At 43.5% G+C, this 13,490-nt stretch overlaps 1 protein-coding gene across 3 annotated transcripts in view; it reads left to right on the top strand.

Annotated features, from left to right (window-relative positions):
- The window catches only part of HTR7 (5-hydroxytryptamine receptor 7), a 58,982-nt gene that overhangs the window by 33,314 nt on the left and 12,178 nt on the right, over positions 1-13,490 (top strand). For all 3 annotated transcript variants that reach the window (XM_084845796.1, XM_084845797.1, XM_084845795.1), the window contains exon 2: positions 12,388-13,137. In XM_084845796.1, coding sequence (XP_084701922.1) covers positions 12,388-13,137 — 750 coding nt within the window. The remainder of the gene's footprint in view (positions 1-12,387; positions 13,138-13,490) is intronic.

Here is a 13,490-nt window from a genome sequence, read left to right as displayed (position 1 = left end):
GCTGCATTCCTAATTAGTGAATTAATAATTAATTTTAACTTCTTTTTCTTTTCTTTTGTGTGTGTGCATAATTTTATGTTCAGAAATTGTTTTCTCTTAAAAGAAAAATAACATGGAATTCTTGTTTAGTACACATACAAGCCAGTAAATCATGTACCTTATTCAGCTCTTAAGTGTGTAGTGGTCAGAGAACAGGATGATGCCCAGCCTACTTCTGTCTAATGTCAGAAGGGCTGGCACCATAATGATCTTCATCCCCTACCCCGTGTTTGCTCTGCAATGGGTGGGCAGAAAGTAGAACTCCAGGTGTTTTGGACTTCAACTCCCAGCATTCCTGACCACAGGGGCTTCTGGGAGTTGAAGTCCCAAACATCTGGAGATCTGCCTTCTACCACCCCTCCTCTAGAACAGGGATAGAGAGCCAGTGGCCCTCCAGATGTTACTGGACTCCCAACTCCAATCACCCATTGGTCCATGCTCATTGGAGCCAACGGACATTGAAGTCGAACAATATCTGAGGGACTGCAGGTTCCAAACCCTTGCTCTAGAAAGAGCCACATCTTAATAGGGCTGCAGTATGACTATTTGGGATTTCACAATGCTGTATTGGCAGTTTTTCTAAGCAGCTCTGTGCACTGGTTCATTTGTGAAGAAGGCATTTAATGTATGTTATATGAAGGGCTGAGCAACTGTTAAGAAAGGCTAGGTGAGTATCACACTTGTGATGAAGACCCTAACTGTATGAAATTAAGAGTTATGGGTTGCCTTGGTTCATGCAGCGTCCCTGTGAGGTACCTCTGGCTGAGGGAGAACTCAGGCCAAGAGGCCATCTAGTAAACTTTATAGCTGAGGACTGCAATCCTAAACATGCTTACTAGGGCATAATCCCCATTGGACACCGTGGGACTTCCTTCTGGATAAGCAAGCCTAGGATGGCTGTGTAAGGGCAATTTGAAACCAGGTTTCTTTGATCGAAGCTTAGCCACTACACTGCCCGATTGCACAGTGTAGCATGTACATCTGGACAAGAAAACTGCATCAAGAAATGGTGGTGGTATTATGAATGTATAAGCATCCTTTAAAGCATGTTACAAGTGCCTCATAAGCCATTGTAGTGGCGCTGGCACATAACCATTTTCTTTTCTTTCACAACTAGCACTCTGTAGGATTTGGGTGACTGAGACTGTAAAATAAGAAATGAATGGAACTAATATTAGTGTGGCAGTCTGAATATGTGTTTTATTGTGTACACAATGATTTGTACATTTATCCATCCAGTAAGTTTCAGAGCTGAAACCGCAATCCTAAACTTTCTGACTAGGCAATAAGCCCGATTGAATTCAAAGGCTTCTTTAAGGCCTGATTGTAGCATTCGGGTGATTTTTTTTTTTAGGGGGCACAGTGGTTGGCCCCCTAAAGGTTAGCCCTTCGCTCCCCAGAAACAACATCCCCCCCAATGTCCCCCTTGAAGAAATTGGGCTTTTCAAAATTCTCAATTGGTGCTGATATGTGTTGGACTATAATGCCCATCATCCCTGGACAGTGTGGCCATGGGCCAGGCTGGCTGGAGATAATGGGAGTTGTAGTCTAACTTATCTGGAGGGTACCTGGAAAGCTGCTTTATACAGTTATTTCATTAAAAAAAATCTGCTGTGTGGATTTTTATGAAGCTGTGGTTCTATGGATGGCTCTCAAAATTACAGGCATAGTTCAAGACTTTATATTTAACATGTTTGCTTATATACTCAGGGAAGAACAAAGACAAGTAATGAATAAAACAGCATATTTAAAATGGCTCCACTTCCTAAAGATAAATATTGTTATAGCTATATCATCCAAGCAATGAAGTAGGTTGAGAAGGACTTTACTGCATTCATCATTCTCATTCTAAGGGATGCTCTTTAAAAATCCTCTTAGCATTACATGCATGTATGTCCCCCATCACAAAACATTAAATATATTAAAAAAAGAAGGAAGTATGATTGGAGATGACATTGGCCAGTGCTCATTGGACTAAGTAGAGACCTGCTTGGGGTGGGGTGGGGGGGTGGAGAGGGTCGTTTTGAAATCCAACTTTTCAAACCGGTATAAGACGTTCTTTTTTATTGAAATTTTAGAATTGTGACAATCCTTATTCAAAGTGTGTCTCCCCAAGAGCAGATTTACTCATGAGTAAACATCCTGGTTTTCTGATTGGCTGGGAATAAAAAGCTGGGAGAAGGAGGCTGGCCCTCCTTGCCACCGAAACTATTTCATAACAGACAGTTGTATGAGAGTTCTTGGGTTTCTTCCTCCTGTGTGACCTGCCCCATGAGTGCTAAGGTGAATGGCCTCAGTGAGAGAGAACTGAGGTCGCTTCACTCTCCTTCCTTCAGAACTATCCGCCTGGGACTTTTTGCTGCCTGAGGTGAAAGACAAGATGGCAGCTCCACTGTTGTAGTAGTAGTGTAGAGGGTCAGACTAAGTAGCCTCATGCCTCATGTTTTTGCTGAGCTCTTTCTCTTTCGAATACATTTTGCAAGCTAAAGAGACGCAGGAATTTCGTATCTTGTCAACAAGGCTAAGGTCAGAGTTGTTTATCATGTTCTCTGCTTATCATGTCCTATAACCCATTTCCTGGACTATAAACAATTGTGTTAGAAGAGGAAATGCTGAATACTGCAAAACCACACGGAAAGGGGTGGGGGACATTTTGCCTATGTGTCACAATATCTATAAAAACAATTTGCTGATGTACTTGGGGGCTTTTTGGCACTTTGGAAGTTATTCTAGCCATAAAGCCCGCGCGTTAATAAAGAAAAACTCTTTAGGCCTCAGGACTGAACCAAGCTATCAGTAGTTTTAGAGGGATTTAGATGATCCATAATGCTGTCTGACTTTGGTTCAGTTGGCTGCTGTTTTCCCTAACAGGCCTCTTGATTTACCAGGATGAGTCAATGGTCGATAGCGCGGACTCAACAGATTCCATACTAACGACCTGGAGGGTCTTATCAGGACGTGCCTGGGAAGTGAAGCTTGTTTCCTTAAAGCTGCAGGTGTCTGTGCTGGGAAAGTTCTGATTGTTTCCCTTCTGATCAAGCACTGTTAGCCTATGCTGGGAAGGTTGTAGATGAATGCTCAATAATGCTTGCTGTTGTCATGCTGCCTCACTGCTAACATGTATGGTATAAAACCCATTTTACCCCTTGGCTCTGGGTTCAGAGAAGCTGTCTGATCCAACCATTGGGTACACCTGTGTGCTGTAAGTACTCAGTAAAGGCTCCCTGTAAGCAAACCTGGATCTGATTTATCACTGTCTTGGCACCTCTAAATTAAGAGGCCTACTGCAGGGGAAATACAACCACACTACATTCTACATGCCTAGGGTAGCCACTTATGAATCGCCAAAAAAGAGAACAAAAGAGGACACACATTTGCATTACATTTTCATTTGCTAATTTATAGATGCAGATTTAGAAATAATTATTATAATTTAAATAGAAATGCAGTAAATCTCACCATAGTGCAGAAGACTGTGACCAGGTGACCTGTGTGCTTGCCTGTTGGTCTGCTAGCTGTTGATGGGCAACAGTACTTATGGTTCATTATGTTTAAACTGGACTTGGACAGGGCAGCCCTTCAAATAGAGAATGGTCCTCTGGTAGCCCTTCGGATAGGCAGACCGCCTTCCCTTATATATACCCAGGCGACATTTAAGATCATCAGAAGAGGCCTTGCTGGTCATTCCAGAACAAAAGAACCCTGACGGTGGGCCTTCTCTGTAGCGGCACCCACGCTCTGGAGAACCCTCCCCCATGCAGCTTGGGAGGTAGAAAATGTGGCATCTTTCAAACTCCTCCTAAAAGCGCACCTTTTCACCCAGGCTTTCCCTGGGCTGTAACTGCTGTTGGGTTTTACTTTGATTTTACGTGCTACTTTTAAACCTTTGAGATTTATATTCTATTTTAGCATATGGTATTTTATGGCTTTAATTATTGTGAACTGCCCAGGGAGATAAATAGAGAACTGTCCTCTGTAAAAGAGGACACATAGCCACTCTACCTACCACATGCTGACTGGGGCCCCATCTACATGAGCCTTTTACTCCAGGGCAGCTGTGAGCTGAGGTCTCTCGGGACATTTTGCAACCATCCATGGTTTTCTCCTGGAAAATGCGGATTTCCAAGGAGGCATTTTGCTGCATTGTTTTTCATTTGCTGCGGGTTTCCCCACAGTCGCGATCCATCTGTCCCTTCCCCAAACTGACTTTGCATTTTGCAGTGGGCATGCTGAAGGCGTGCGTAGTGCTTGCGTCACTCTGTGACACCCCTTCACTCCCCCCGTCCCTTCGCAGCTGCGCAGTTAGAGAGGCACAGAGAAGCGTTTTCATTTATTTAATCACACTTTAGCACATTTTTGCAGCTTCATATCTTCGCAATGGTTGCTTTTGGACTCCGTGCCCAAGGGCGAGGGAGGTCTTGGGGGAGGACCAACTTTGCTTTGGCCACCATTTTGGAGCGATGGGTAGGCATGTACCGCTCACGCTCGTAAGTGCAAACCACCGTGAGAGTCTCAGGCTGGGGAACTGACAAACAGATGGTGTGGAAATGAAGGCGCACAGAACACCCACTTTTTACCTAACGAATGATGGAAAGACACAACATAACCCCTCAAATACAAAACAGCCGCTGAGGTGCCACACCCCATGCTCACGGGACTGCACAGCTGGGCATTTAAGCATGATGGCAAAAGAAAGGGCACGGTGGAGTCTGTTAGGGAAGCCCGCAGTAAATCGTGAGTGTATCCCAGCAGAAGCCAGTTTGAAGCTAAAATGCTACGCAGTTGTGACGGAATGAAGGGTGAAAGCGGTGCCATGTAGACAGGGCCTGGATCAGCAGTTGATTCTTACTTCAGCCCTGGTGATGGCCAGGACCGCATGCTCCACTGCACCTGAGGGCAGGAGGCTACCTTAGGGGGGCACAGTGGAAGTCACATGGTACACAGTTCTGCCTCACTGCTTGCTCACCATTCCACCTGGTGGAATGGGGAATGAGCCAATGAATGGGCTCATTGCCCACGCAAACGAGTGCTGCAGTACCACTAGCACAGGTCGCACGAGCAATGCAGGCACTCACTCATGCTGCTTCCTGACGTGCGTGGCCTGGCTTGGCAGCCTCTCTGTGCGCTCACTCAGTCTGGGGCCATTTCCGATGGATTGGGAAAAGCACTTCGGTGAGACAACTTCCCAGCCCAGTAACAAGCTTATGAACATTGTTGCAGGGCAGGGGGACTCAGAAGAAACAACCAGGAGGGCTGCCACTGCTGTTAATTTTCACAGAAGTCCTCTCAGAAAGATGTCAGGACATAGCTAGGCCTCACTTAGGTTCCAGTCCCCCCCCCCCAATCTGGTACCTGGTGAGGTTGAACCTTGGTCCTTTGCAGCTAGCCCCACCAGCTGTTGTGGCATGGAAAAATGGGAAATAGGAAGAACAACCAAAACGGTGGTATTTCCCCAAAAGGTAACACTGGCAGATCTCACAGTATACTTATTACTTGTTGAGACCTGGAATGTTTATTGAAGATGAGGCTTACTAACTGCAGTGGAACATGGTCCAAGCTGGCCAGTAATCTCTTCATTTTTTTTCTGGCAAAATACCCTCCTGTTTTGTTACCAGTACAGTCATAATCCAGTTGGGGGCGGGGGGGAAAGTGTCATATATTTCACAGTAAATTTGATCGCATCGAAACAATCTACTAAGTAAAGGCAGCTGTTCAAACAGCCCAATACTCCAGGAGTGTGTATTTTGTAATGTTGCATGTTTCTCTTGGCAACGGCATCTTATCTGACTTGAGCTGCAATCCATCCAGTTCTCCTGCTGAATGTCACAAGGCAAAATCAGTGGTTTTATGTACTCTCTGTTGTTATGTAAGGGAAACTATTCTGTATAATCTGTCATGGAGGGTGAAAGAGAGATGATGGAAACATGTGTAGAGGTGTAAGTGTTTGTGCTGTTCGAAGTGATAGGGAAACAAGCAGACCAGAGAGTGGGAACTTGTGGGCAGAGATGAAGATGTGTGAGGACAATACACCTGTCTTGGAAGTTAAAATTAAACACGATTTCAAAACCCCATGTGTGAGGAAATAAAGGGCAAAGGGAAGACCTACCGTGGCAGCACCTCCATTGCCAGACAGATGGCAATATAAATGGCTTTGGAATGAAAGTAGAATGAAAAAGGCTCACTGAAGGGATGGAAATTTTAGTTTTGAAGACAGAAATGAAGAAAATGTATAGCAAGATAAAAGGAAGATAAATAGAAATCTGTGAGCAATAGGAGAGCAAAATGAGAAGAGTGTGAATGAGAGATAAAGGAATGAAAAATGCATTAATGGAGTAAATATATGAACAGACACAAGGCTCTTAAAATCCATTTACGAGATAGTGGATGCATAAAAAAGAATTCTAGACAATTATAGAGACAATTAAAGAGAAGAATGCAGGAAATAGAAAAAAGGCATACACATGGGTAGTATTAAAATAAGGAAAGAAAAGTCATGATTATTGAGGTGATGCTAAAAGTTAGATTTTGAGAAAAACTGAGCATGGGTATGTAATACACGTAAGGCCCTGTTGTGGTTCTAATGCACCAGGGAGACATTCTAGTCCAGGTTTTATTAGTTGCATTCAAAGTACATGTCTACTCAGAAGTAAGTCTCATTGAGTTCAGTGGAGCTTACTCTTACATAAGTGAGTGTAGGATTGCAGCTGTAGTCTTTCTCTGCTGGTTGGACCTGGGCAGGCAGCACTTAAGGATTCTAGGAGGCTTCACTTCATGTTTTCAGCTTGTATGCTCCCAGGTAGCTTCTGCATTGACTAGCTCTCTGTGTCTTCCTGGGTCCACAATGTCAGTACACTTGTTCTATAGGAATATGAGATGTCTTGGTTGTGATCAGAAGAGGTGAGGACACTAGTCTGGTTTTGGAAAAAGAAACAGATGTTTCTCAAAGCTATGCTTCATGTGTATGCCTTCATCACACATAGTACAGGGCCAAGTCTATGCAGCATGTACCCAGTTTCCGGATGCAGCAAGCAGATCTTCTGAATCATCTGGCACGAGCGCACAGCTGCAGTTTGGCTTACTGCCCCTCTACCCACGTACCAAAGGTTTGCAGAGGTCTGTCAGATGGTGGTTTGAGCTTTTGACAAATAACCTACTGCATCATTTCACTGTAGGAAAACCATTGCTTGTGAAGTAGCCCTAATTTTTCTTTGAATAAACCTCAACCAGTTACTGTTCAGTGGAACCTGGATAAGAAGAAAAGCAACATCTATGTTCAAGGCCCACTTCTTTGCAGCAAGAGGATAAGCATCCCTTCTCCACACCCCATAATTCTTCCCTGCAATGGTTTTTTCCTGTCTGCTATCTTGACAGTTGGGACTTTGCATTTGCAAAGATCAATGTCTAATTTTGTGTTTTCTGTATTTATTTATGCAAGTAAAAGGGGAGGGAAAGATGAGGCTTTCCAGAAGAGCGTATGACTAAACTACATTTGATGATATATGCAACTTTGCATCTAAAATGCAGGTGTTTTCTTTTTTGTTTTTAAAAATGCAAATTGCATCAGCTGAGGAGGGGATGCAATTAATGGGATCAGAGCAGGCATTGAGGGGGATTTTAGCTGTCTCCTCCCATAATGTGGTCCTGAGGAAAATCCCTTTTCTGAAACTAGTATCCTCTTTTGTGGGGAGACCCCCATTGGCATTGCTGAGGTTTTTGCAAATCCTGAACCATATGGAAGCAGTCCAGTCCTGGCAAGGTGAAGCCCAAGGGAGCATTGGAAGTGTTTAAGCAACTCCCTCTTAGCTGCCTGCCACTTCTCCCCAGTGAATGTTCTTCCTCTCTCTCAAATTCCCCCTTTATCTGAATGTGGACATTACAGGACAGAGGATGGAACTAATTATTACTATGCTCTGCCAAAACCTTCGAGGAAAATTACTCTTAAAATAATGGATGAAAGGGCCCATTTCCTGTGATAAGTGGCACAAGTGGCTGATAAATGTGTGCGTTTTCTGCTCAGCCATTCCACATGTCTCCTCCAGAATAGACAACATAGTGATTTACATTATGTTAAAGAGGAATCTTAATTTTCAAGGTTAATAAGATGTATATATTGAGCTGAATGTATGACTGTTACCTGATTGATGTCTGTTTAATTTTTAGAGACCATCACCTGCAGCTGAAATAGGAATATTACAGGGAACAACTTAATGCATTTTATGGAGATTAATGTATTTTAATTTCAAATGCCTTATTTTGGCTAACTGATATAGTTTTGCCCTGACATGACTTTCTCCATCTACTGCATTTTAATCTTGTCACTGTATTGCTTGTGTGTTTATGTATGTATGTATGTATATATCTGAATGCATTAATGGCCACTGCTGGGCACTCCAGAAATATATAATATACAGGATTGACTTTCACTGGGATTATGTTTAACCTCCAGCACTACACTTTGGCTTAGATAAAACTATTTTTAAAAAGAAATCTGTGATAGGAAATGGCTAGACATAATATTCATTATAATGTTACATAGTTCATTTCATTTTTATTTTGTGTGGGGGTGGTGCTAGCGATGTTGAGTCTTAAGGAAGAATCACACATGACAGTAAATTGGGGTAAGCAACATGATGCCCTCTATATGTTTTGGATTACATCTCCCATAATTCTTGAGCATTGGCCATGCTGGCTGGGGCTGACGGGAGTTGTAGTCCAAAACATCTGGAGGGCACCACATTGCCTACCCCTGCACCAGACTATTAACTTTGAGGGTGGATCATTGTCAAACACTTGTAAAGCAGGGGGAGTAGATATTGAATTTCTAGTCTTCTAGTTTTCTCCTAGCTGGAGTCCAGCTAGGAGAAAAATGACTGGGAAAGAGGGTTGTTGTAGGAAATGGTTGCGGAGGAAAAGTAGAACACCTTCTCTTGCCCACTGCTTTCTCCCTCTTGAGATTTTGCTTCCCCCCACACTTGACAAGTGTTTGGTGATGGTGACCCACATTTGAAGAAAGTTCTCCTGCCAGTATGCCTGGTTCTGCCCTTCTGTGAGTTCCTCCTGAAGCACTTTCATTTGATGACATATATGCAGTACAAAGGTAAACCAATGTCATCCTAGAGTTTTACAACAAATTTATTAGGTTCGTATTTAAGGTGCCACAAGACTTTTAATTGTTTTTGCAGCGACACTAACACAGCTTCTCCTCTGGAAACAATTTCAACCTGCTTAACTGGCATAGAACGCAGTCAAGAACCCCTCGGAACTGTGGTTCTTTGAAAGACTATATTTATAATGGATACATAGTAGCGTTAATTCTATTCTTACATGGTTGCAAAAGTGACCTTTAACAGCTGGTGTTTAGTATCATGGAGCTTTCAATTGTGTAAGGCTGCTTTTTAGGCTTTGGGGAGGGAATCTAAAAACATTTCAGTACATTTTGTTTATCTTATAAGAAAAACACCAAAGAGATGAGGATTAGGGTGAGCACTGTTTCTCACAATGAAATGTAGTGATCCCCACTAACTTGGCTTTTAAAGAGGTTTAGACAAATTCATGGAGCATAAAGCTATCAGTGGCTACTAGTCATGATGGCTGTATATTACCTCCAGTATCACAGGTGGTAGAATCATACAATCATAGAATAGTAGGGTTGGAAGAGGCCTACAAGACCGTCGAGTCCAACCCCCTGCTCAGTGCAGGAATCCAAGTCAGAGCATCCCTGACAGATGGCTGTCCAGCCTCGTCTTGAACGCCTCCAGTATGGGAGAGCCCACCACCTCCCTAGGTAATTGGTTCCATAGTCGTATTGCTCTAACAGTCAGGAAGTTTTTCCTGATGTTCACCAGAATCTGGCTTCCTGTAACTTGAGCCCATTATTCCGAGTCCTGCACTCTGGGATGATCGAGAAGAGATCATAGAATAGTAGGGTTGGAAGGGGCCTACAAGGCCATCGAGTCCAACCCCCTGCTCAATGCAGGAATCCAAGTCAGAGCATCCCTGACATGTCTATCTGTCAGGGATACCTCTGTATGCCAATTGCTGGGGAACATGGGGGGGGGCTGTTGCACTCATGTCCTGCTTGTGGGCTTCCCATGACATCTGATTGGCCACGGTACAAACAGATTGTTGGACTAGATAGGCCTTTGGAGTGATCCAGCGAGGCTCTTTTTATGTTCTTTTCACAAGCCTTTTTAAAAAGTCACTGAGAACTAAGCAAACCATGGTGGGGAAATGCAGGTTCTAAATAGCTCCTGTGAGAAATATGACTTGATAAATGGATGAAGATATTTTGTGCCATTAAGGAGAATGAAAACATTTAAGTTCCATTCAACCTGATTTTACCACATTTAGAACGTTTATAAATACCAGATACTATTATTTTCAGTGAAGGTGCATGGTAACTAAGTTCTGTGCACTGAAGAATTCTCCTTTCCCCACTGAGATTGTAAGGCAGCGATGAGGAAACTATAGCCTTCCAGCTGTTGAACTATAATTCCCATCACCCCTGATCATTGGCCACCCTGGCTGTGGCTGACTGGAGCAAATATAAGGAGTTGTTGAGAGGGCATCTGGGAGAGTTTGTCTGGAGAGTTTTGCCTGAAGGAGAGTCATCAGTAGGTGTCTTTGTGAGAGCCTGGAGAGCCTGAGGAAGACATCAGCCCAAAAGAGCAGCTCCAAGACCAGGAAGTGAGAGCTGAAAGCATGTGAGGCAGAAGTTGAAGAATGTCTGCAAGTGAGGAGAGGAAGACTCCTGGAGGAAAGAGCTGAAGCCTGAGTGTCAGCTGGTGGCAGCGGTCTGAAGAGACAGCAGCTGCTGGACCAAACTGAAGACTTCAGGGGAAACAGCCTTAAAGGGTCCAGGTAGATGTCAAACTCTACCAGAGAGAAGACTGCCTTTTAAGCCCTCATTGCTAGGCCTATACGTTAACTGGAGGTTAACTTTTTTTGAATGAAATGCTATTTATCTTTGTTTACTTTCCTGTCCTGTTTGTCTCATGCCTAATGACCAGCTACCTTAGGAAAAAAGTGTATATTAAAAAAGGGCTGTAGTTTAATGGTGGCAGAGGAAGTGAAGGGAGGGATTGCCCAGTGGTGAGGGGCGATCCTCCACAAGTGGTGGCTATAGTAGTAGGAATGCCCCAGTAAGAAGAACGCTTCCTCCATATTTGGTGTTAATGGTGGGATTGCCTTAGGCTAGAGGGTCCCACCTAGGTAAGGTCTGCCACAGTAACCTAGCAGCTCTGTTTTGAATTAACTGAAACTTCCAAACCATCTGCAGAGGTACAACACATTGCATGTACAACACATTGCAGAAGGTTGCCCAACCAGGACATTAGCAGCGGGTGGATAACTGTTGTCAGGCTATCTCTGCATAAATAGGGTTACGTAGCAGGTATATCGGCCTAAACTGATAAAGGTGTTCCTGGCCTCAAGTGACAATGATGGATCCAGGAGCATCCCCAAGCTGCGTACTTGATCTTTCAGGGGGAGTGCAACCCCCTCCAGGACAGGTTGAATACCACTCAACCAGGCAGATGAACCACCTGCTAAAAGTGCCTCCATCTTGTCTCGATCGAGCTTCAGTTTGTTCGCCCTCATCCAGTCCATTAACTTGCTCAGGCACCAATTCAAGAGTTTTAGTCCAAAACGTCTGGAGGGGACATGGTTACCCACCCCCACATTATACAATAGATTGGGGATAGCCAATATACAGTGTACGAATCATCTCAGTTCAAACAATGTGGTGCAGAAGATTAAACTGCAGTAGTGACTACTGTAAAGAAATAGGGTGAAGACAAAGCTAGGAATCCTTATGGGACAAAGCCAAAAATACTTGTGTTTAAAAGAGACAAAACACACACAGACACACACATACACACACACACACCCTGCAACTGATGGGTCACACCCCTACTGAAGTGGTCCCTTTTGTATCAGATTTCACAATAGGTGTAAGTTAGCATTGCTTATGGAGGCCCCCTCCACCCTCCTGCTTTTAGACTTTGTATTTTGGAAATGTTAGGATGAAGTTGAGGATTATTGTAAAAGACTTTGTACACTCAAAATAGCTATGGAAATGAAACAAAAGTAAAAAGTTTGAATTAGGTCTATGCAAAAAAGAGATTCAAACATAGCCAGCATATGCATTATCTTCCAATATGTTAGCTTGTTCACCTAGAAATGGTATGTTTAAAGAACCACACAGTCTTAATGTTTTGTTAGCAGATCAAATTATTATTTGTGATTGTTTGATCTGTGGGATCCCCACAGCAACATACAATGAACAGAAATGGTTTTGTCAACAAATTAATAACAAACACACACTAACTCTACTCTCTTTCTTTCTAGGTACCTTGGTATAACTAGGCCTCTCACCTATCCTGTAAGGCAAAATGGGAAGTGTATGGCTAAAATGATCCTTTCTGTGTGGCTGCTGTCTGCTTCAATTACTTTGCCACCTCTCTTTGGGTGGGCTCAAAATATTAATGACGACAAAGTTTGCTTAATCAGCCAGGACTTTGGTTACACCATTTATTCCACTGCAGTTGCATTTTACATCCCTATGTCGGTGATGCTCTTTATGTACTATCAAATCTTCAAGGCCGCCAAGAAGAGTGCAGCCAAACACAAGTTTGCTGGTTTCCCGCGGCCTGAAGGAAATGAAGGCATAGTTTCCGCGAATGGCATTATGAAACTACACAAAGAATCAGAAGAATGCACAAATTTTTCACGGCTGCTGAAGCATGAACGGAAGAACATTTCTATCTTCAAAAGGGAGCAGAAAGCGGCCACCACACTTGGGATTATTGTAGGGGCCTTCACTGTGTGCTGGCTGCCATTTTTCATACTTTCCACCGCTAGACCCTTTATCTGTGGAACGTCTTGCAGTTGCATCCCGTTGTGGGTTGAGAGGACATTTCTGTGGTTGGGCTATGCAAACTCTCTGATTAACCCATTTATATATGCCTTCTTCAACCGGGACCTGAGGACAACCTATCGCAATCTGCTGCAATGCAGATATAGGAATATCAACCGTAAGCTGTCCGCTGCAGGCATGCACGAGGCCCTGAAGCTTGCTGAAAAGCCAGAGTTTGTTCTGTAAGGTCATTTGCTGTATATTACATTTGTTTGCTGGTTCATGTATAAATGAAAAAAGAGAAAGCTGTATCTAAGAGTAGATTTGTAGGTAGATATTTATACCAGCTTATTGTGGCATCTCCAAAAGAAAACTGAAAATAGTGTTCTGTAGAGGATGCTGAGAATTCTCTGTTAGAGATTTCTAACCTCACTCCCAACTACAGTCCCCATGATATCCTTAGGAGAGAGAGAGAAACTAAAAAGTCACCAAATTGGGGTGGTGATATAATAAATCAACCCTCAGACTCTCATTTGCCGATAGATGGTGAGTGGTGTAGGTCCGCTCTGCTCACTGTCAGTGGGGTCTCTTACAC

Source organism: Heloderma suspectum, chromosome 3, assembly GCF_057233095.1.
Source record: "Heloderma suspectum isolate Gila_16-S chromosome 3, 16-S_ref, whole genome shotgun sequence".
NCBI classification, from domain to species: Eukaryota; Metazoa; Chordata; class Lepidosauria; order Squamata; family Helodermatidae; genus Heloderma; species Heloderma suspectum.
Note: the sequence above shows the minus strand (reverse complement) of the source record. Positions and strands in the feature narration are given on the sequence as shown.